This window comes from Macrobrachium rosenbergii, chromosome 50, assembly GCF_040412425.1.
Source record: "Macrobrachium rosenbergii isolate ZJJX-2024 chromosome 50, ASM4041242v1, whole genome shotgun sequence".
In the NCBI taxonomy this organism is placed as follows: Eukaryota; Metazoa; Arthropoda; class Malacostraca; order Decapoda; family Palaemonidae; genus Macrobrachium; species Macrobrachium rosenbergii.
Genome location: NC_089790.1, coordinates 30,859,154 through 30,882,240, shown reverse-complemented (window position 1 = coordinate 30,882,240; position 23,087 = coordinate 30,859,154). Strand labels below are relative to the sequence as shown.

The 23,087-nt window shown below is 39.5% G+C and overlaps 1 protein-coding gene across 2 annotated transcripts in view; it reads right to left on the bottom strand.

The window, feature by feature from the left end:
• The window catches only part of LOC136832808 (uncharacterized), a 348,711-nt gene that overhangs the window by 7,974 nt on the left and 317,650 nt on the right, over positions 1 to 23,087 (bottom strand). For both annotated transcript variants that reach the window (XM_067094392.1, XM_067094393.1), the window contains 8 exons: positions 19,401 to 19,531; positions 18,293 to 18,476; positions 17,708 to 17,865; positions 10,935 to 11,008; positions 9,196 to 9,306; positions 7,915 to 8,090; positions 2,767 to 2,837; positions 687 to 823 (listed from right to left, as the gene is read on the bottom strand). In XM_067094392.1, the coding sequence (XP_066950493.1) occupies positions 687 to 823; positions 2,767 to 2,837; positions 7,915 to 8,090; positions 9,196 to 9,306; positions 10,935 to 11,008; positions 17,708 to 17,865; positions 18,293 to 18,476; positions 19,401 to 19,531 (1,042 nt within the window). The remainder of the gene's footprint in view (positions 1 to 686; positions 824 to 2,766; positions 2,838 to 7,914; positions 8,091 to 9,195; positions 9,307 to 10,934; positions 11,009 to 17,707; positions 17,866 to 18,292; positions 18,477 to 19,400; positions 19,532 to 23,087) is intronic.

The window sequence follows — 23,087 nt, the reverse complement described above, 5'->3', positions numbered from 1 at the left end:
TTATCATCTGATGGTTCACAATTTTATGATTGCAAAGATGACTCATAAATCTGTCTACTTGGCTGAGCTTCAGGTGATATGTAACTATAGAATTCCCAAAGATAGTTTTATGAAAAGTGAGAAAACTAAACGAAATAAAAATCCTGGATTTCAATTCCTGTCTGCAAAGCAGTCGTTCACAGAGAATACTGATCACTGCATTGAGTCACAAGTATGTTTTTGGTTGAATAATTACTTCTGCAACTCTGGTATCCTGATAAAACAAAAAAATAAAAAATAAAATGTGGATTGTCCCTAACTTCCAACCCTCTCCTACTACTGAAGCCAAAACTTTATTTTAAATCATATTTTACTTCTCTGGTACTTTTTTCCTTGGCATACAAAGCCTCAATAAATCTGGCATCATAACAGCACTCTTTCTGCTATAGCATTCAATTTTTTTTTGTAATACGCAATAGCTGCAAGATGAGTACGTATAATAATAAAAATAAGGTATATGTTAGAGAGAAAGATATTTCATTTACATACATTCTTACAACTTTCCCTTTCACATGACAAAATCTGTTATGACAGAATGAGGTATATAATATTCTGTAGCTCATGTTGACTATTTGCTGTCACACAATGAATTATCACTGTATGTATTCCAAAAGGTAGATACACTGAGACCCATTTTACGACAATACCTGCATCTGATGTCACTGGGAGTGTTACATTCGCACAAACAGCAGATGAATTTTTGACAATTGATAATGGACAACCCCGAAAGTCAAAGAGGAGGCCTACAGGTCTGCCACTTCCATAGGATGAAACAATGTAGATCCTGGAAAGAGGATGTGTTACTTATTTGGACTCATATTTACTGGCATTTTCAATATCTTAAGTATGGCAAAGTGACACCTAGGAAATCTGTGAATAATATTTTTGCAACAGTTCCATAGAAATTTCTTACAGAAATATTTTTCCAAAATAATAACACAACCACGTTTAGAGCACTTATTTCTGTTACTGCTCCATTACACAATACAAAATAAGGTAATGACACTATGCATTTTGCTTAAACCTGCTAGGAAAAATCATTATATGCAGTCACGTGACTAGTAAAAAGGAAAAACATTCAATACAAAAAAGAGCACCTGGATCACAGCAGTGACCTTTGAAACATATACATAACTGCATTTACATATGTATCAATATTACTGTATTTCAATTTATTTACTACAAGGGAGGCATCATCCTTAACCATTTTGTAGAATAAGGAATGACGAAACAAAGCATGATATTTAGGAACTGGAAGTTTTAGCTAAGGTAGAAAGGAAAGGTGACCTGACTGGATGCACTCATATCAGTCAAGATGAAAATATTAAGTATACTAATTCTCCATACTCTGTTGAAAGACACTGATAAAATGTTTAGACATAAATCAGAGGTTTTAGCAAGGGCAAGTGTTGCACTGATCAGATACTGTGTGACGTTACCTTGTGCAGTATCTTGTGCACTCCAAAAGATGTGGAAAGCCTAAACCTACTTGGATCTGAACTGTACGACGAAGATAAGACAAAGGAAAGACATGAGTGTCAGAATTCCACAAAGACCTTTGCATCGCACAACCTTGAGGTGATGATGCTATCCTCCACAGTAGCTCAAAGAAGCAATGTTCATATTAACTTCAGCAATCACTTCTACTTGAGTATTTACTAATCTTCTAGTTGGCTTTCTATTGGTTGTATTTATTTATATTACTAGAGCTTTAGCTTTTATTCTGTCTTAGAGCTTACAGTTTTTATTTCTATCCATATTTATATTTTACATTAACACTATTTAATGGCTGTTCTGTAACAGCATTTATTTTATCTACAGGTTCCCCAGGTGCTCTACGCATTTATAATCAAGTGTAGGTCTACATGCTCATTTAAATAAGTATTTTTATACAGTAAAGTATTCAAAGTATCTACAAATTAAATTAATGTGAAGCATAATATAAAATTCGTTTTTTCATCGTATATCAAATACGACACTGGTCATGACATTACACGTAATCAAGAAGAAAAGTAGTTTTTGCAACATATCTTTGAACTTCCTTGAATGACATGAAGTAAATAATTAAGTCCAGGGGCCTATGAGATAATCAAGATTAGCAACAACAATGGAATAAGTTCTAAAACACATTCATTAATAATTACTGATGTACATTTCACCAAAAAAACAGGGTATAATTAAGTACATATACAGTATTTACATATAAAGGATGAGCATTCACATAAGTGTATGTGTGTAACACAATCACTAAGAGTAAGCAGTAAAAATTAATAAATAAAATGCAGATATTAATCATAAATGCCACAGAACATGAATACAGGCAGTCCCCGGTTATTGGCAGCATTGGTTATCAGCGATCCAGTTTTACGGCCCTTGTCTAGCGACGAAGATAACCATATTTTTGACACCCATTTCCGGTTATCATCGCTGATAACCGGTTATCGGCACTGATCGCTGGTTATCGGCAGTGCTGATCACCGGTTATTGGCACCAATAACCAGGAATCAGTGCCGTTATCGCCGATTTTCGGTTATTGTCACGCTGTCGGGAACGGAACCCCGCCAATAACTGGGGACTGACTGTAGTGTTTATCAGCCATACAGAGGAAACCACCTAATAATTCTGGTGGATTACAGAAATGTCCCTATATCTTTGTCCAAATTAAATCATTCTCGGGAATTAGAATCAGTACATTAACTGTCTGCACAGGCAATTCTTAAAACATACCTGAAGTATCTACCAGTGAGACTCTTGGTAAACACAACTTCTGTCAGCCCAGTCACATCAGGTAGTGTCATCTGTGAAAACAAAATTGTAAATGCAATAAAGAAAATTTTTATGAGTACTGTAATTTGGTTTTTTTCCTAAGCATATAAACCAGAGCCTTTTATACAGGAGTATCCTTTCTGTGTGTGCTGGATATGGTCATTTAACTTCTTAATAAGGTAATGACTGATGGTTATGGGGGTGAGTAGGGAAACACCCCCTCACTCACCTGCTGTCACCAAGCACTTTTCCTTCAGCCTTAGGGACAGAGTTTGTTGGTTGAGGTTGGAGTATGGTAAATGGCTCAGGTTTGTATACCTAGGGAAAATCCAAATTACTTTTTAAATTTTGGTGCTTGTTCCCACAAAATATAAACCATTGTATATTATATAGGAGGCTTACTCCTTAGATGGAAGGTCATCTCTGACAACTGACAGGAGCTGAACCCATCCAAAATTGCCATGCTCCCAGTTGCAAAAAGTTAGCAGGGGACGCAATGACTCCTGTAACCTCCTCCTTGGTCTGGCACATAGGATGACAGAGCAGTAGGGCTCTGGGCCTGCGTGAGGGTATATATTAAGAGCCTCGCTCAAGTAAGGAAAGGACAGGAGAACTCTGATATCCCCCTTAAGGGGAATAAAGTTGAAAGGCAGCTAATTCTGGCAACACCAGCTGGTGACAGAGGGAGATGCATCTCAAAGACAGTTCCATAAGACTGGGTGCTCATAGCATAACTGCCTGTATGTAGCCTGTCCCAGCAAATACTTTGACTAGATGCTGCTCTAGGAAGGAGGAGGGGAAGAAAGGGAGTCCACTCACTTTGGAGGAGGGAGGAAGGGAAGAAAGGGAGTCCACTCACTTTGCCTTCCTACCCCAGACTTTAACTGAGTGAAAGCACTCAGGTGACATGACATACTTGTTTGTCCAAACCAAACTGGGTACCTTCACAAGTTGTGAGCAGTTACCAAAGGTTTCCAGGAAAAAAAAAAAAAAGTCCAAGGACTTGTCGACATCCCTCAGGTAGAATGTGCTAAAGGCTGCTTTTCACATGAGACACTTGCCCTCACTAACTGGAAAACTGGAAAGTTTCTCTGAAATGCTAGGGATGGTCCAACACCTTTGATTTCTAGGGCTCTCGCAGGAGTAATGTGAATGACATCCTTCTTGGAGGAGTCATAAGCTCATGATACCTCACAAAGCCAGAAAAGAAAGGGTGTTCCTGACACCACCTTCTATTGCTTGCCTGATCTAACAAAAGGGCAATGACATTCTGGCCAAAGATCCCAGGGCCTATTCAGGCAGTATCCATGGAGCTTTGCATCAGGCACAAAAAGCTCCCCAGCCAGTTAATAACTTTTGAAGTCTTGGAGGGAAGGGGTCAAAGAACTTGAAAATCCCCCATAATGAACTTCCAATTACTGAGTGTTTGCCACAAACTCAGGAACCAAAGAAAAAGAGGGAGACCCCAACCTTCCAAGAGCCAGACAAGATGTCCAAGTAACTCCTTGACAAGCTGTGCCAAAACTAAGCTAGCAGAGTGGGCTCTTAGTCAAAGGCTTCACCCAAGGCCTCAAAGGCAGCTGGGTTAGGTTGTGGAGGGCAGGGTCACATTCCACATGGGAAAACAAAGCTCTCAAAAAGGAACAATAATGTTCGAAACTCATCATGATCATACATAACTTTCCAAAGGAGGGAGATCCAAGCTCTTCAGGCTGAAAACCTGGCCTACAGCTGAGTTAAAGCCATATGGAAGCCTTATGGTAGAGACTGACAGGAGCTTGTTTCAGCAAAGGTGAATGAGTAAGCCCACAGCCTACTAAACACAATCCAAAAAAAGACCACAAGGAGCAGCCAGGATTATCCCAAATCCATGATCAACCTGTTGATCATCCAACAAAAGCAGGTTGCATGGCAGAAGCTTAACTTCCAGATTGCCCCAGGGTTACTGGAATGTGACTTTCATCACCACCCAGGTAACTAGAATGGGAGAACAGAATCCTGAAAAGTTTCTGTTCTGCCTGGCAGCAAAATAAAGTGCAGTACTGAAGAACCTCAGAGTTCAAACAGTTTCCTTTCCACATGAGAAAGGACAACTCAGTCCCACCAACCGAGATGGTGTGCCAGAATGCTCCACCTCTAAAGAATGGTTGACAGCTTGTTGGTGTGGTGTCCATCCACTCATGCATCTGCAAAGCCAACTTGCAAAGGTGGTTAGAGACTGGCCCCTTTTTACTTCAGAATATGCCACTACAGTTGTGATGTTGCATAGCAGCATTACCAAGGGACCTATCAACTTTTACTGAGTAACTTGCTGCCTGCCTGCATTTCCAGAATGTTGATATGGAGATGAGGTGTGTCCTGCACCCACAGCCAAAACAAAAACTTTTCAGGTGTGCACCTCGGCCCTCCTTCAGTGCATTTGAGAACTGCTGCATCTGGAAGGAGGAGAGTTCAGAAATACTCCTGCCAACAGGTTTCCATCATCTCATCACTGTGAGTTGAGAGGAGAGGTCACATGGAGCTGCCTTGTGATGCTTAATCATCAGTGAAGTGAGGGCCAATGGATCTACCTGTGTGGAACAATTTTTTTCAAAGTGACAGTGCTTAAGGACAACCTGCCCAAGTGAGCTGGTTGTTCCTGCCTGGATAGAAATCAGTGCTGATACCTCCCTGAGTTTGCTTACAAGTCAGACATGACCCTCACTGCTGCAATGGGCACATGCAAAATCCTGGATATGGCATGTTTACAGGCATGAATAGTGTTGGCTCAACCAGATGTACTTACAGTAAAGTAGGGAAGAAAAGCCTGCCCCACTAGCTGCATGCTTGTGATCTTTGGACCTCACTATTACAGAGGCAGCAAGTTGTGGGTGCTCCAACTGGGACCTGGGAGTCTGTAGAACAATACATGCAGGGTTACAAAGGTTCTACCTAAGGTGTTTCCACCAAGTCTATGAGTAAACTCAGGTATTCTGTCTGCTGCTTGGATGTGAAATTAAACTTTTCCCAGAGCATAGGAGGTCTCTGTCCAAGATATGGCAGGACTAAAGCCACCCCCGAAGGTTTAGCTACGGGTGTTTTACCCATGTGAGGGTTTCAAAAACACTGGTTGATGAAAGTAGTCTTGGGACTATTGTATGATAAATAAAAACCAAACCAAACTACTGCTGTATCACATTCAGTGTGCACTAGCATGCAGGTGCTAGAAACACACTAAAACATCTCATGAGCATCATACTACTGAGAACCATAGTGCAAACAGCACTACACAAGCTTCAGGAAATGTGTAGGCTAACTCTGGGCACTCAAAACAGCAAAAAAAGCGTAATCGTGTTAAAAAAAAACTCTAGGTCTGTGGCAAACCATTAGCAGACTTGAACGTAAAATGATCACATACAAACAGATTCAACCAGCACTCGTAAGTACTGTACAAGGGGATCTGCTGCACACAAAACTGCAGTCTATATGAGTACAGTCCATCAACTATATATACACTGACAAATGGGAGGAGGTAGCACTGACTTAACTGTGCATGTGTTGACACTCTCCCCATATACAATGGGAAAGCAATTTGGTTCTGTGCCTTTTCCAATTATTGTATTTACAGGTGAACAGTGTGTATACACAAGCACTGCAATACAATCCCAGCAAGTGTTTCTCAATAGAGGAACTGTCAGAAGTAAACCCAAACTTCCTAGCTGTAGTAAGGAGGAAGTGATAGGCTATACTTGAAGGCTACAGCAGGGTGGGGGGAAGTGGTAGGCTAACACTTGAAGACTACCTCTTTTTCGAAAACATCTCCCAGCAGCAGTAAAATTCTCCCCTACAATGTCAACACTGGTGAAACTGAAAGAACCATAAAATTTTAACCAGCTGGGGATTCACCTAAAAAAAAAGGATGACGAGATGAAGGTTCCATACTAACACCTTTCAGACCTCTGAAAAAGATATTTCTCAAAAATTAAAAACTCACATGAAAATTCAAAAATAAAAAACTCATATAAAAACATGACATTCTCACATGATAATGGTCAAGCGAAAAGTGCTTGGTGACAGTAGGTGAGTGAGGGGTATTCCCTCATTCTCCTCGTACTGTATAATCATCAGTCAATGACCTTGTTACCAAATTCAACAACCGTTTCTAACTCTAGCTTAGAAGGATGTTTCTAAATGAAATGTAATAGTTTGTATTGCCACAGGAACAAATAATATTTTGCATATAATTTTACATTTCATCAACAATCTCAAAATTCTAAAACTGTACACTACATCACATGACAACAATATAACAATTCAATTATGTAAGAATTAAAACATGACAGTTAGCCCCAACTTGGATGGAAATTTCTTGAAAGCTGTTGGCTACTAATATCAGTATTTCTATACTATAACAGGAAGGCTGATCTGAACAGAAAAAGAGTATATCTAAATCTTGATGTGTGTGGGAGAGCATATTGAGAGACGATACAATTAATTTCTTCATACAGGTATTGCATTCAAAAGACCCTCTAATACTCCTCTATATTAAGTACCTTCTATGTAATACAACTTTGGTTAAAGGTTTACCATTTAAATGGGCAACAAAAGCAAGTACATTCTTTACAGTAAGGGACCAATGAAATCCATAACCAATATTCAAGCTGCCAAGACGCTTTACCAGAAATGTCTTTACAAAAACACATCATTTAGAATATTTAAAAAACATTCAATTACCATAAGAATTTTAATCAGTAAGACAGCACTGCTGTTCTGACAGTCCTCGGTCAATTCTAAACAGATAATTTACATGCTATCTGAATGCAAAATACTTTCATACTATGCTATATACATTCTTAGTGCTGTTCAGCCATGACTGAGACACAAGTATAGTAAATAAAACTACATACGTTGTACATCAATTGTACACTTTGCTAATACAACAGTTCTCAGGGCAGATAGAGTAACATGAATGAGTTTTAGTTTAGATTGTGTCTTTTAGCAATAGCTGTCACCCTTTCTTTCCAGATATCCTTACATTATTTATATTGTTTGTCATGAGATAAAATTCTGTCAAAGTCATAATATATAATGAAAGTCAAGATTTCTTGTAGTATATGTTCCTGTCCTTACATTGACATAATCCTCCCAATCTGAACCATCGACAGAGGCTGCTATGATCAGTTCCTTCACTCTGAGAAAATCTACAGGGCTTTTACTTAAGATCTTTGCAATTACATGAAGGTTAACAAGGTCCACCTCTAAATACTCCCTGCTGCCAGAATATCTGGGAACCCACGGAGTCATACCTAAAAAAAATAAATGAATGATTATAAAAAGTCAACATCAAAGAAAGACTGATGAGTAAGAGCCATTAGAGTTAAGTGGATCAGAGAAACATCATTTATGTGTAACTTTTCATGATCCATACAAGTGTTAAAAATGCATGTTTGCAAGTGATTTTGACTATTAATTTAATGTTAAGAACAATTACAAGATGGCAACCATAAGAAAAGGAAGGGCTAAACTTTCCAAAATTCTTTGAACTGGACAAAAGAATGATATGCTTCCAAAACTTGGAAATGATAGAAGCATTAAGATTCTAGTGAAAAATTTCAAGTAAACTTTTCCATAAAACAATCAAGAATGGTGCTGGTAAATGTTATGATATATATGCATGGACTTTTATGTATGAAAATTACAGAATGCAATAAACTGGCTGTAAGACAAAGTAAAGAAAACAACAGTGGAATTGTCTAACAGCACAATCACTGAGAAATACAGGGTCTAGAGAGAGAGAGAGAGAGAGAGAGAGAGAGAGAGAGAGAGAGAGAGAGAGAGAGAGAGAGAGAGAGAGAGAGAGTCATAATTGAATTAAATTTCTCCAAATAACATAGCTATTACTTTGGTATACATGTATCTGATCTTTTAGAGCAATAACACATTATTCCTTAATGTAAAACATGACAACACCTAAAAAACACAGTACCATGCTATGAATTTTTAGTAATAATAAAATACTGTATTTGAAAATGTTAACTTCATAGACAAAATCCAACAATTTCTTCATTTCCATATTTCATATCCGATAGTTAAGAGACTTCTTAATTATACAGAAGAATGGAAAAATTAAAACCCCACATTTTTCTTCATTAGCACACTTTCCCTCAAAAGAAAATTTGTGCCTATGAAAACTTTTTGTTCCTTGGGCACTCTCCACTGAAAAAGAGGCCATGGCAGTACTTGGAGTTTATGAATAAAGTCTACAAAAACATTTAATTTCATCTCTATGATCAGTGATGGTGTACAAATGACCTGTCTAATACAGTAGTTCTCACTTATTGGACATGCACTAAGAAGGCCTAGCAGTAGGATATTCTTGATCACTCAAGAAAATGGAACACTGATACTTACTTGTAACCCTAGCAAAATGAGGTGGAAAACTGCTGTTCAAGACAGATGACGCAGTGAACAAGCAATCAGGAAATATAGCTGAGTTACTGAGAAGTATGTCATCGGAGCACACTGGAAACAGAGCTCAATTTTAGCCAGGGTAGTTAATAAATAGAACACCCAATAATTTACTGATTGTTCTCTGTACAGATTAACAAACCAATGTAAGATAAGATTCGTCCCTGGATACTTGAATTCTGTGTTTCTTTAAAGCAATAAAATTTTTAAAAAATGGTATCCTATGAAAAGAGAACTATTTTATCTACAATGCAGTGGAGAACACTGTCATTATAGGGAGAGCTTGGGCATACAAATATTCCAGTTATATAGATTAAAGTTTGCTATACACAGCTTTTTTTTTTTACTGAATCAGAGATTTCTAGCATTTAATACCATTACTACTTTGGACAAATTTTAATTCACTACACCTTGACAATTAAAATGAAAGCAACATACTGGAAGAGATATTCAACCAAAAATAAAAAATCCTAATTCTTTTTATGATCCACAATTACAATCATTATTTTATAAATGTGAGTAAGCAGAATATGCATTTAAATGACTACAATTTCACCCTTTGAGAAGCCAATTAAATTTCAGCACAAGAAAGGCTAGACATTTCTTGTCTGAAGGTAAGTGAGCACAACACAACATGAATGCAGTATTAGATAAAGCAAAAATAGCTAATAAATCCTTGTACTCTTAATGTTAATAAAATTACCCAAATGCTCCATGTCCAATGCAGCCATATTACTGATGGGAGACCGAGGCGTCCTAGGCTAAGCTAGGCACTGTACTGTACTGGGTAGGCACAAAAATTGTTGCTAATAATAAAACATTGAAAAACAAGCCTAATTATTACAGTAAATTAATAAAATATTGAAAACAGGCCAAATTGTCTGTTATCACAAACTTACAAAAAATTGCTTACTATACGTCAGCAGTTTGCCTTTCAGCATTTGCCATGAGTGGATGTAAACAAACCATAGCGCTGCCCTGGTGGCCTGTCACAGTAACACAAACATTGTTTACATACAGTAGTATGTATGGTGAATCTCATACAGTCTACTGGAATACTGAAATACAATACCGTATTGTATTTCATGGGACCCATGTTTTTACCAAAATACAGTACAAAAAGCCACAAAAACTAAGGAAATAGATTAAAACACTCGAAGCAGAGTTGAGTGGGGTTTAAACGACATGTGGGAACAACACCAACTGACTGAAACACGAAACACTATTTGCAAAAATCATGTCGGGTTCCAGCTTTTTCGAGCTCTGATGCAAAATTTACTTGACATTTCATGTCGAAATCTGATTATGTCGAGTTATGATATGGTCAAGGACCGGGGTTCTACTGTACTGTATACAGTACTGACATGTCCTGAGATCCATAAATGGAAATTCTGTCCAATGCTATATAGGCATTTTTAATCTTGATAAGTTAATGACACCACTTGAAATTATCTGAAATCTCAAATTGTTAAGGAAATTCTCAGCCGCTATATCTGTGACATCCAATGAACATCCTAGAGAATGCTAAGCAATGTCTTATCTATTTATAAAAATGAATGAGTACTGAAGTTATATATAAGCTTTCCTTGGACAAAACATAAATGTTAAAGGCTTGAACAAAGAGGACTCCAAAACTCTTCCAGAATACCCAACAGTAATTCTAACTTCAGATGGGTACTAACTTGGAGTATCAATGGTGACCCTAATATGACTGATCACTGGAGGTAGTCGACCAGTATCGTTGTCTGGGAAACGCCTGGAAAAACCAGAAAGTTGAGTTTTTCAATGTGGTTTAATGAGAATTCACCTTTATACCTCTAAATGTATGTCAAGTGCCTGTACATATATATCATGCAGTTAGTTTTCTATTTTTTGTCTTTTATGTAAGGATTCAAGCTAAATGAGGAAAGTATCAAGGCAATTATCTTGAGACAAAAGATCAGAGATGATAATAAATAAGACATTTTTATAATAAAATAAGGCTTTATATATACTTACAGTACCAAGTAATTACATAGCTATTAGTTTCTACTTTAACGGCAGCTTTAGAATTGAAAATTCGCGGTAGCACTCTTTTGTTTTGGTGCAACTAAGTGCCCTGCCCATTCCGGGGAAGTACTGGTACAACATAGCTGAAGAGCTCGGTTCGTTTATGCTCTATGTCCATGTGTGGGGAGGAGGGATGGGTTCCGATCATGTAATTACTTGGTGAGTATACATAAAACATTTTTTTTTCATAAAAATATTTTTATATATGTAACTTACCAAGTAATTACATAGCTGAATCCCACATTTGAAATACATAAAAAGCTGGCATTGTGGTAATGCTTCTTGTAACCTTACCTGGTACCTGGGGAGAGAGCAAGAGCAGGAAGGTACTACCTCTCGGTCGTTGCTCATCTCCGCCCACAGGGACATGACCAGTAATGTCAGGAATTGACCCTACTTCAGTGGGAGCTTTGTGGTCAGGGAGTGCTCCTACGACTTGACAAAGCTAAACAGAATAACTGCCCTTGCCCTAGGCATGAACATACACTAACCAACATGACCATAAAAAACAATATTACCTGAACATTAATTAAAAACTTATTACCCAACTGTAAAAAACACAGATCAGAGGATACGCCAGGTACCAAGTACCCCCAGGCTTCCCAAAACTCAACAACCTTAAACAAGGCTAGGAGACAGGAAAATAGAAGGACCACTCCTACCTCTCATTCCCTAGTGCCACGCCAGCTGCAGAGAACGGACCAAGCGTACTGTAGTTCTCGAAAACTGTCTCGACATCATGTAAATAATGGTTGGCGTGGACCGAGCGACACTTCCAACAAGTCGAATGGATAATCGTAGACAGAGAAAGATTGTGTTTGAAAGCCAACAATGTGGCTACTTCATGGGCCTTTACCATTAACAACGATACACCCTCTTCTTGAATCCCCAAGTGAGATTCCACAATAATGTCTTGCAAAAAGAATGAAATAGCATTCTTGGAGATAGGGCGCAAAGGATTCTTAACCGAGCACCAGAGATTACGAAAATCCCCTCTGATATTCTTGGTTCTCTCGAGGTAATACCTCAATGCTCTCACTAGGCACAACACTCTCTCTTGATCCGAAGGTCCCACAAGTTCCATACGGCTCCGAATGGAAAAAGAACGAGGCCATGGGTAAGAAGGGTTCTCGTTTTTAGCTAAGAAACCTAGAATGTACGTGCATACTGCAGTCTCTTGGGAAAAACCGACTTGTTTATCCTGAGGCTGCAGCTCTCTGACTCATTTTGCTGTGGCTAAGGCTATAAAAATAGAGTCTTCCTGGATAAGTCTCTAAAAGAAGACATGTGAATTGGTTCAAAAGGAGGGCCTGATAACCAATGTAGCACTACATTTAGGTTCCAAGACACTGGGAATTGCGATTTCCGTTTCTTTCGTGGTGTCAAAGGATTTAACCAAGTCAGAAATGTCTGGGTTAGAGGAAATGTCCAACCTCTATGCTTGAACACCGAATTTAGTATAGATCTGTAGCTCTTGATTGTAAACGTCGATAGGCCCCGGGAAGACCTCAGGTAGAGTAAAAATTCAGCTAGTTGGGCTACAGAGGTAAAAGAAGAAGAGATGTTATGTTCCTTAAACCACCTGCGAAATACTGCCCACTTAGCTTGGAAGAGCTTGGAAGAAGATTCATGTCTACATCTCGCAATAGCATTCACAACCTCTCTTGAAAACCCTTTCACTCTGACAAGCTTCTTGACAGTCTGAAGCCTGTCAGAGTGAGAGTAGACAAACCTTGATGAAGCTGGTTGAAATGAGGTTGTCTGAGCAGATCTTTCCTCTGTGGAAGGAGCAGAGGGAGGCGATGGTTCCTGGACATTGCAAACAAGTCTACCCATGGTTTTCCCCACCGTTTCCACAGGTTGGTGCACACCTGTGGATTCAGCGACCATTCCATGGGTAGAACCTGCTTGCAACGCCTTAACTCGCCCACTAATACACTCTACTTGCCCTGAACAAAGCAGTGGGGATCTGAGTATTGTTGTTGTGAGCCCATACAAGGAGATTTCTGGCTTCTTTGCACAGCGAAAAGGAGTGTGTTCCTCCCAGGTTCCGGATATATGCTAGAGCAGTCGTGTTGTCGGAATGTACTGCGGCCACTGCGTCGTGAGTCACTGCAGCAAAATGTTGAAGTGCCAAGAGTCACTGCAGTAAAATGTTGAAGTGCCAAGAGTCACTGCAGCAAAATGTTGAAGTGCCAAGAGTCACTGCAGTAAAATGTTGAAGTGCCAAGAGTCACTGCAGCAAAATGTTGAAGTGCCAAGAGTCACTGCAGCAAAATGTTGAAGTGCCAAGAGTCACTGCAGTAAAATGTTGAAGTGCCAAGAGTTGCTGCAGCAAAATGTTGAAATGCCTTCAACTCTTTCAGGTTTATATGAAGTTTCCTCTCTTGTAGAGACCACGTTCCTAAAACTTCCAGACATCCTAACTGCTCCCCAACCCAGATCTGATGAGTCTCAGAATAATGTTAGGCTCGGGCTCGGATGAAATAGAGACTTTCCTATGAGAGACTTTCCTTCTTCCAGCCACCACCTAAGATCCTCCTTTATTCCTGAGTGATGGGGAATAGAAAGGAATACGGGAGTCTTCCTGCTCCAAACTGGCCTTTATGAAGAACTGTAAAGGCCTCGCATGCAGTCTCCCCAATGGTACGAACATCTCAATGGAGGAGAGGGTTCCTAGAAGGCTCATCCAATCGTTGGCAGAGCAGGACTGATGATTCAGAAAGTGACAGATCGTCTGGGTGCACGACTGCACTCTCGTGTCTGAGGGAAAAGCCCAAAAGGTCCGAGAGTCTATCCTCATCCCCAAACACACTACTGATTGAGAACGGACTAGTGGGGACTTTTCTTGGTTGATTAAAATGCCCAAATCCTGGGCTAACTGCAGAGTTTTGAGAGAAGGTCCTCTGTACATTTCTTCTGGGATGACAATTGTAGGAGCCACTCGTCCAGATACTGTACAAGCATACTTTCATGCCCAACAGGTGAAGCCATTGTGATAGAAGGGCGAGTAGTCTGGTAAAGATTTGAGGGGCTGTGGACAATCCGAAGCACAGAGCTCGAAATTGGAAAACCTTGTCCTGGAATACAAATCTCAGAAATTTCCTGGAATCTTGGTGTATTGGGATATGAAAGTAAGCATCTCTCATGTCTATGGAGACCATCCACTCTCCTTGATCAATTGTAGCGAGAACTGATTTGTTTGTCTACATCTTAAACTTCGTGGTTTGAACGAAGAAGTTCAGAGTGCTTACATCCAGGACCGGTCTCCAACCCCCCGATGTCTTGGGGATTACGAAAAGGCGGTTGTAAAACACCTCCAATGATAAGTCTTCCATTTCCTCATCGCTCTCTTCTTGAGAAGCGCTGCAACTTCCTTTGAGAGGGCTAAAAACCTCTCCGAGCCTTTTGAGTACGCCATTAAGGCAATGGGAAAGGACGTCAAAGGAGATTTCTCCTTGAAGGGGATAGAGTATCCTTCTTTGAGTACTGTACTTGAAGTACTCATGGCTCTACTGATCTGGCTTCCCACTGCTTCCAAAAATGTAGGAATCTGGCACCCACTGGGAGACAAAGGACTCTGCGGAGTCTCACTTGCTAGAGGCTGGTTTAGAGGAAGATTTCTTTGCAACGGGATGGACAGATCTTGGGCTCGTGTGTGGGCGAGAGGGAGCTCTTCCTCTGCTACCTTGAAAGGGCTGTGGCTGAAGAGGAGAGAATGGATGAGGATTAAACGATACCGAAGGGGCACAGCTTGAATCCTTTGGTCGTTCGGTTGATTGAGCAAGAAGATCATGTGTAGCCTTCTTCTGAAGTTCTGTAGCTACTCGTTCCACTGTTGCCCGAGGGAAAAGACTGCTTTTGTCCAACGGAGTGAAAAGAAGAGAGGATCTCTGGGACGGAGTCACTCCTTTGGTGGAGAATGAGCACCAAGTTTTTCTTTTCTTTAACATACCTGTAGAAAAGAGAGCAGCTAATTCTTGCGCCCCATCTCTGATCGCCTTATTGGCGCAAGAAAGAACCCTGAGCCAGTCTGCAGCCAAATTATCCTGTAGAGAACAATCCTCAATCTTCTGCGTTAAAGCGCCCACCATCCAGTCAAGGAAACTGAAGATCACGAATACTTTGTATGTGTCTTTCACCAAGTGGTCGAGCTCAGAGGAAAAAACATAATCTTCGTCATGTCGAAGGCCGATCTACGAGCAGGATCAATGAAGCTGGAGAAGTCTCCTAGAGAGGAGGCAGAAACTCCCAAGGAGGGTGCTTCCCCAGTCACATAAAACACATACTTCCTCTTCGACAGGCGTGAAGGAGAAGAGCAAAATACTGCTTTGCCCAACTCTCTCTTCTCAGACAACCAGGCGTCAATACCCGACAACACTTTCTTGGAGGAAATCGAGAGAGCCATCTTCAGAAGTTTACTGAGCCGCGGTGGAAAAGTACAGAGGAAAGCAGAACAGAAAGTAGTTTAACAGGTATGTGCAAGAAGATGAAGGCTGTTCTTCTTCAGGTTCCTCTTCTGCTGGCAAAATAACGGATAGCACCAAGTCCTGATGTGGTTCCTCCGGTTTCTGAGGAGAAGACGAAGGTTTCTTCAGAAGCTCCAAGATATTATCCAATCGCTGATGGATGGGGTGCAATGAAGGATCTTGAGGAGCCGGTACTAGGGTCACCTTTGGGCGTTCAGCGATAGGAGAAGAGGGTACAGTCTTTGAAGTTTAACAGAAGGCGCCAAAACAGGTTGACCCACTGAAATAGGAATGTCTGAGTCAGAAGAACCCTCAGACACGCAATCTAACACTGGACAAGAACTGGAAGCCAATGGGATGTCAGGAGCTACTATGCCCACTGATCCCAATGCATGCTTATAAGTCACTGGGAGCTCTGATCCCATGGGAGAAGTTGATCCCTTTGTACACTTATGAGCCAATTGGCAGTTGGGAGCCAATGGGTGCTTACAAGCCACTGGGAGCTCAGTATCCAATGGGAGCTCTCTATCGTCCCAATGGTTGTATGAGGGCTCTTGATCCTTTTGGCGCTTACAAGGAATCAATGGCTGTTCATCCAAGACGTGCCTCTTCAAAGGTCTAGAGGAATCCTGAAACTGCCAACCGCACCCTTTGAGCCCAGAATCAGAACCACTGGAGGACAAGGTGTGGTCCACTGGTACACCTTTCCAGCGTTTGGCTACTGAAACCTGGAAAGTAGCTACAGGTTCGATTGAGGGAGCAACTACTCGTGGGCAAGTTCCACCGACCTCCCTTGGACTTACAGTTTGCCTCCTCCCAAGCGCAGGGGAGTTTGGCAAAGACCTTCATCTAGGAGCATCGGTGGGATGAGAAGCCAGCCCCTCCACTGACACAACACTAGAACTAGCACTTGCACCAACACTTGCACTGGGATCAACACTTGCCTTATCTAAAAGGACTCTAACGGAAGCTCCTAATGCATCAGATTTTTTATCTATCTGAGCCTCGAGACTGGCAATGGCACTAGGTTCAGAGGGAAGGAGGCCAGGGAAAGGAGTTTTAAGGAGAGCAAGAGAAGCAGGAACAGGTGAGCAAGAGGTCACAGGTGTCGAAAGGACCAATTTCGGAGTAGAGGACACTGAAGCTCTAGCTTCAGCTCTAGCAGCTGCCTTTCTATGCCCATCCCTCTCTAATTTATCTAAATGGCTGGTCAAAATTCTCCATTTTACTTCATCCCAGTCCCTACATTCTTTGCACGTCAAGTCAGGAGAACACACTTGTCCTCGGCAATGATAACATACTAAATGCGCGTCATATTTAGAGGAGGTTAACCTAGTACTACAGCCCTTACTGCAATACCGGTTACTAGTCACACTCAAGTCTGACATATTAAGTCAAAAATTCACAAAAGCTAAGCTATGAAAATATAGTGCAGAGGCTACCAAATCAAAGAATACTTCACCAAATCCTTCAAAAACAATCAAAACCATCTGGTGAAAACTCCTGAACTTCAAAAAACAAAGCTGCTGAACAACCGATGTATGGTCACTGATCGGCAGAAACGAACTGAGCTCTTCAACTATGTTGTACCTGTACTTCCCCAGCAGTGGGCGGGGCATTTACCTGTACCAAAACAAAAGAGTGCTACCAAAAATTTTCAATTCTAAAGCTGCCGTTAAAGTAGAAACTAACAGCTATGTAATTACTTGGTAACTATATATAAAATTTTAAATTATGGAACTACTATTATTAACAGTAATTGTCCTGATTACTACAAAGTAATATCTTCACTGAATGCTAACAGAAACATGCATTAAAAGCCTAGTGACCTGGAACAACTTATTTAGATCCCAGAGTAAAAATGCATGAGACAGGAAACTATAAAGATAAATATTTATTTATACAAGAATTTTAACAGAGTACTTCTCTCCACTAACTCATATCCCTCGATGTTGAAGCGCTGAGCAAGTTTGATGGTAATGATGTATGGGATTGTCAAGTTATAAGTGCGCAAACCAAAATGCCTGTTGTTATCCGGGTTTACCTTGAAATAATATGACACCACAGAAGTATCGAAGAACCGAACTGGACCAAACTGAAGAGATAGATTTAAATAGCCAAAAATTTATGAAATACTCACAGTATTTATATAATTCTGATAAGGCTAGCAACATGGAGAAATGGTTATTATTTCAAGCCATAAATGTAATGAATATTTTCCATAAGTCATACTCATTTGTTTAAATTTAAATATTGTTATTACTCACATAAAAAATTTAGAAGCACCAGATATATTAAAATGTATACCAAACATTGTCATCCTCACCCCAAGTAGATGATAAACTAAAAGCTCACAGAATCATGAAATCTCATAAAATAAATACCGTATATTCAAGACAAACACAATAAAAAGCTAAGTTCTATACTGTACATGTCTTCTAACTGGGTAATGGTTATATTCTGAAAACTGCATTTTCTTTCGAAGCACACTTTACAATGCAAGAGTCATGCAAATCACTGACCTTAGTAATAAGACGGGTTATGTCTGGAGGGAAATAAACTTGTCTAGGTTGGATTCCCACAGCATCATATCTAGTGAAGTTTAGGTAATTTCCATAAGGAAGATACATCAGTAACTCAACCTCGAATGGTTCAGCCATCGACGCCTCCAGGTGCCCAATACTGAAGATCAATCGGACTTCATCCCTGGAGATCAGTATAATAAACTCAAGTTGGAAATAAATATTTTTAAAAGGCCATACTGAAGACAACAATGCCATTTAGCCCATAAAAAGGATTTATTGCTTGAAAATTGCTTCTCAAATATAGCACAATTATTGAAAGCATGAAATACACTAATGTATTATAAATGACCTCAGCCAAAACATAAGTTTAACTTGCAGCTATGTAAAAAGTACATTTTCCACCATTATCTGTTAAGTACACTACAGTAACATGTTCTCTAAGTAATGGTTACGTCAAATTTGCTGCTTAAGATGCCGTTACACTAAATATGAAAGTCATTTCAATTCGTGTCAAGAATTTATAAATACAAAAGTCGTCATTATCTATTTCACCTCCATACAATAACTGTCAACAATCATACCCAATAAATTAAGGGTGACAAGTGACAAGTCTGTGACTGGGTAATATGAAATGAAAACAGGAAGAAACAAACTCCGAATGGTTGCAGCATGATTGTAGCTGGCTGTTTCTTTATACAGTACATATAAACTTGACCCAAGATGCAACATTACCATATAAATGTATTATGCTACATACGTAATCTCCAGAAACTTCTCACAGAATCTCTTCATACTGATAATCTCAAAGATATATTAATGTCTACTGTAAAAATTTCATCAAACATTTATTATCTATGTTTGTGTACCAATACCACCAAAAATGACTGTAATATAAGACAAGGTCTAGATGGAAAGTCCCAACCCTATACAGTACACATTGCATAATGTCTCAAAACTCAGACCATGGTACCTTCTCTGCATACTTTTACATAGAGATTCCTTACTTCAAAACAGCTAAAAAGACCTTCAACTGACACTGAACATATGAACATCTATACATGGCACTTTCATTACTTGCTATTAGCCCTGATTAGTGACAACTTACATTCTGGTGTATATCTTTGCTGGATATTCAACTGTCAAGGATAAGTTCATAACTGGTAAATCTGTATCTTCATGTAACACCTGCATTGTAGCACTGCCTTGTGTGATGTTTTTATTAGCCCCACTGGTTACCTTACAAAATAAAAGAGGAAATTAATTTCATGGAACAGACTACTCAATGACAACTCCACATAAAATATTTGCATTATTTTCAACACTAATATAACATCTGGAAACAACAATGCAGTCAGGGCTGTTAAGGAAACACAGTGGCTGTTTGGTTCAGATTTTGGCAAAAGAACCAAATTTCCCTCATATGTTCCTTTCATATTATGTTACTGATTTTTCATAGGCGCCAAGATAAAGGTGGCCTGGATCTGTATAATGTCTAAATAAAAAATGGCTGCCATCCATTGAGAAAACTGAATATATACTACATTAAAAAAGGGCTATAATCATGGAAAGATCAGTTTTCAAGTTTTTGTTTTCCAAAGATACAGTATTCAAATATTTTTATAATCATATGTTAAAAAATAACTTCATGTTTTACATATCGTCATGTAGGTGGCACTTATACAGTTTTGCTATTTGCTCTGTAAGCTTACAGACATATATTAGAGTTAGATAACAGAAAATCCTGCTAACTGTAAATTTATGAACATTCAGGTTGTAAATAAGATAAATGGTAACTTTCGAGTGCTAACCCTATTATAAAGAATTGATGCCCCAGCAGACATCACAAGACAATGTCATTCATTGTTGTTTAGAAATTAATAACATAAAATGTATAACTGATATACTCTTTGCAAATGCAGCTGGGGTGTATCTGAAACATTAATAAAATTAAAATATTTTCATGATAAAGAATGTAACTAATGGTAAAAGTCTACATATCTATTCTACTACTGTACAACTAACCCCCACTCAACTTACACACAAACCATAGGTATTTACGAATATCTATATTTTCCTGCTACTAGCACTGCTACTTTGTTCCTATTTACACATCACTCCTTTTGCAACAAATTTCACACTTCCAAAGGCTAGTGCATCTCCAACCAGCAGAATTACACTTACACCATCCTGCACGGCTTGAGGCAACCACACCTCAAAAGTATGGGATGTGTGTTCCGCAGTGGTTGCCATCCACCTGTGTCATCCTTCAACCAGCCCCAACTACAGTAGTAAAGTCAGCAATATTCTGTAGAACCATGGTAGAGCCAGCATCACTTGATTCCAAAAACAAGGCATGCCTGCAGAAGTGTCTGCTTAATATGTTGTATGAATGCAGCTTAGGTTGGTGGAATATTTTCCAAAGATCTGATCAGATTGTGATAAGATGATGCCTTGCTTCATTAACACCAGCTGCACTACACCCTTTTTTGTAAATTAGTACAACAAAGCATTCAGTCCTTTGCATGTGAAGCCCTTGTTTTATGAGGGGTGGATCACTTCTCTGAGCCACTGGTATTTCAGTGATGTCTGGGGTTTCATTCCATGCTGACCAAGCTGTCTTCTTACTACATCCATGAAAATGTGAAGAGGTATCACAACATGTTAAGGCGTGGAATAGGGAAGTGTCAAAGATGTTGCCTGACCAAGACTTGAACGTCATGAACTGCAATTTCATGAAACTTTTTTTCAGTGCCAAAGCCTATTCACAGCTCTGAAAAACCGGTGGTATAAAAAAGGCAGACTGTCAATGTTGCAACATCAACTGTGTGTATATATGTTGTAGCTTGAATATCCTGTGCTGAACGTGACAAGAGAATAAAGATTCTGGTGTTTGGGTCAGCATGATTACATGGTTGCAGATTTATAACATCACAGTACCTGTTGGATAGTAGCCTGTCAAAGGCACTCAGCAGGAGTTTTTCTCCTATATCATGTTTAACAATACATCTACTGATGAATTAGAAAAGTTCTCTCTTGTTTTCTTCACTTTTCTTGAAGCCATTCCAGTCATTCCTTGGAATATTTGTGCTTCCATCACTAATTCTTATTTGTGGACCTTTTCTACAAAATTGTTATGCTAGTGCCTTCAGGTTATTTTCCTCAGGATAAGTATCTTATATAGTATTAATGCATGGGTACCGCTTTTTATCTGAGCTTGCATAAACAAAATATGTAGTGTTACATGCTCATTTTTTTGTCTTTGTCGTGAATAGCATGTGAATAACTGCAGCCATATTCAACACCACAATGTGACTTGGAACAATTTTCTCAACAAGCTGGTGCACTGATACATTGAAGATTGCCAGACTTTATTCCAGATATTAATATACCTCTGTAGTAGCACAGCTAGGAGACTCTCTTTGATTTGTGTATTGGAAGAAATCTGTTGCGCTTGCATCAGGGCATGACTGGAATGACAGGGGTAGCTGTGTAATTAAAGATGTTGTGTTGCTGTATGCCACAGTATTTGCCTTTTCTTGGATTTGCATTAAGGCAGTCAGTGAACATGAGTTATTTCACTTGATAGTATCAGTTACTGGAAATGAATGTTTTTCAAGTCTTTCATTTACAGTACACATGATTTGTGTAGGTCATTCACCAGCTTCTTTGACATTACATTGGGAATCAACAACTGCCTGTTTCATGACATTTTATGTATCATGCAAGAAGCTCCTTGTCTGCTCTTAGGAATGGATTTCCCATCTGTTCAACTACATTTGTAAATGAAAGCCCATCCTTCTTGATAAATAACTTGTAAACTATGCCCTGCCCAATGATGAGCTGTGGATATGGACTGTTTGTCCAGATTGTTGGGGAGATTTCAGCATGCTGAAATCTCCCCAACAATCTGTGCACATTCAGGACAGGTCAGTATAAACAAGGTCAGTGCTTCTGGGTTCTCATCCAGTCCTGTTGCACCCCATGTTCCTGCAGGCTCTTGCTACACTGTCCATGTGCTTGATCTTTAGCAATCAGGCTGAACTTTCTAGCAGATTTCTGCATAAAAAATTTCCCGTCATGAATTCAGCAAACACCCCTGGGTGCTTTGTAAGAATCTGCCTCATATCCATTACATGCAGGTGGTGGCCAACATGCATAATTTGTTTGATCAAGAACATGGAACCAGCCACATAATTCACATAGTATGCGCAATCATGTGATTATGATTGTAAATACAGTGTGAAAATCACCTTCTCTTAATGAATGCACACAGCATTACATGAGAATTTCAGCTTCCATGACACTTAACCAAAACTTGAATTAGGGTGCAGTTTGTAAATGTTTCAGCTTCAGCTCCATTGATTCAGATGGACTTTTAATCTCCTTGCAGTAATCCCAATAGGCAGCTTGCTTGAGTAGATACAGCACCTTAGTGGTTACCTGATGGACATACCTAATGCATTTGATGTGATGCTAATTGAAAATAGACTGTACACGACCAGATATAAGGACTTATGCCTGAGAAAGGACACTGGTCCAACCCAAGACATGTAGCAGCTTTCCCATCATCAGATGCATTTTGTCTTTAATATGCAATGCACCCAACACTGGCAACTCTGCTCCCAGAAAACCTGTCTGTCGAGGGTTCAAAAACTCTGTACCTTTCATTGTTCTTTCCATGATAAGCTTCACAGAGGATGCAAATGCAGCCTTGTCAGGAAAGAGAGGATAGATGCCACTCTCAGCAGAGGATTTCACTATCTTATTGCTTGCTCATCATGAGTACAACCTG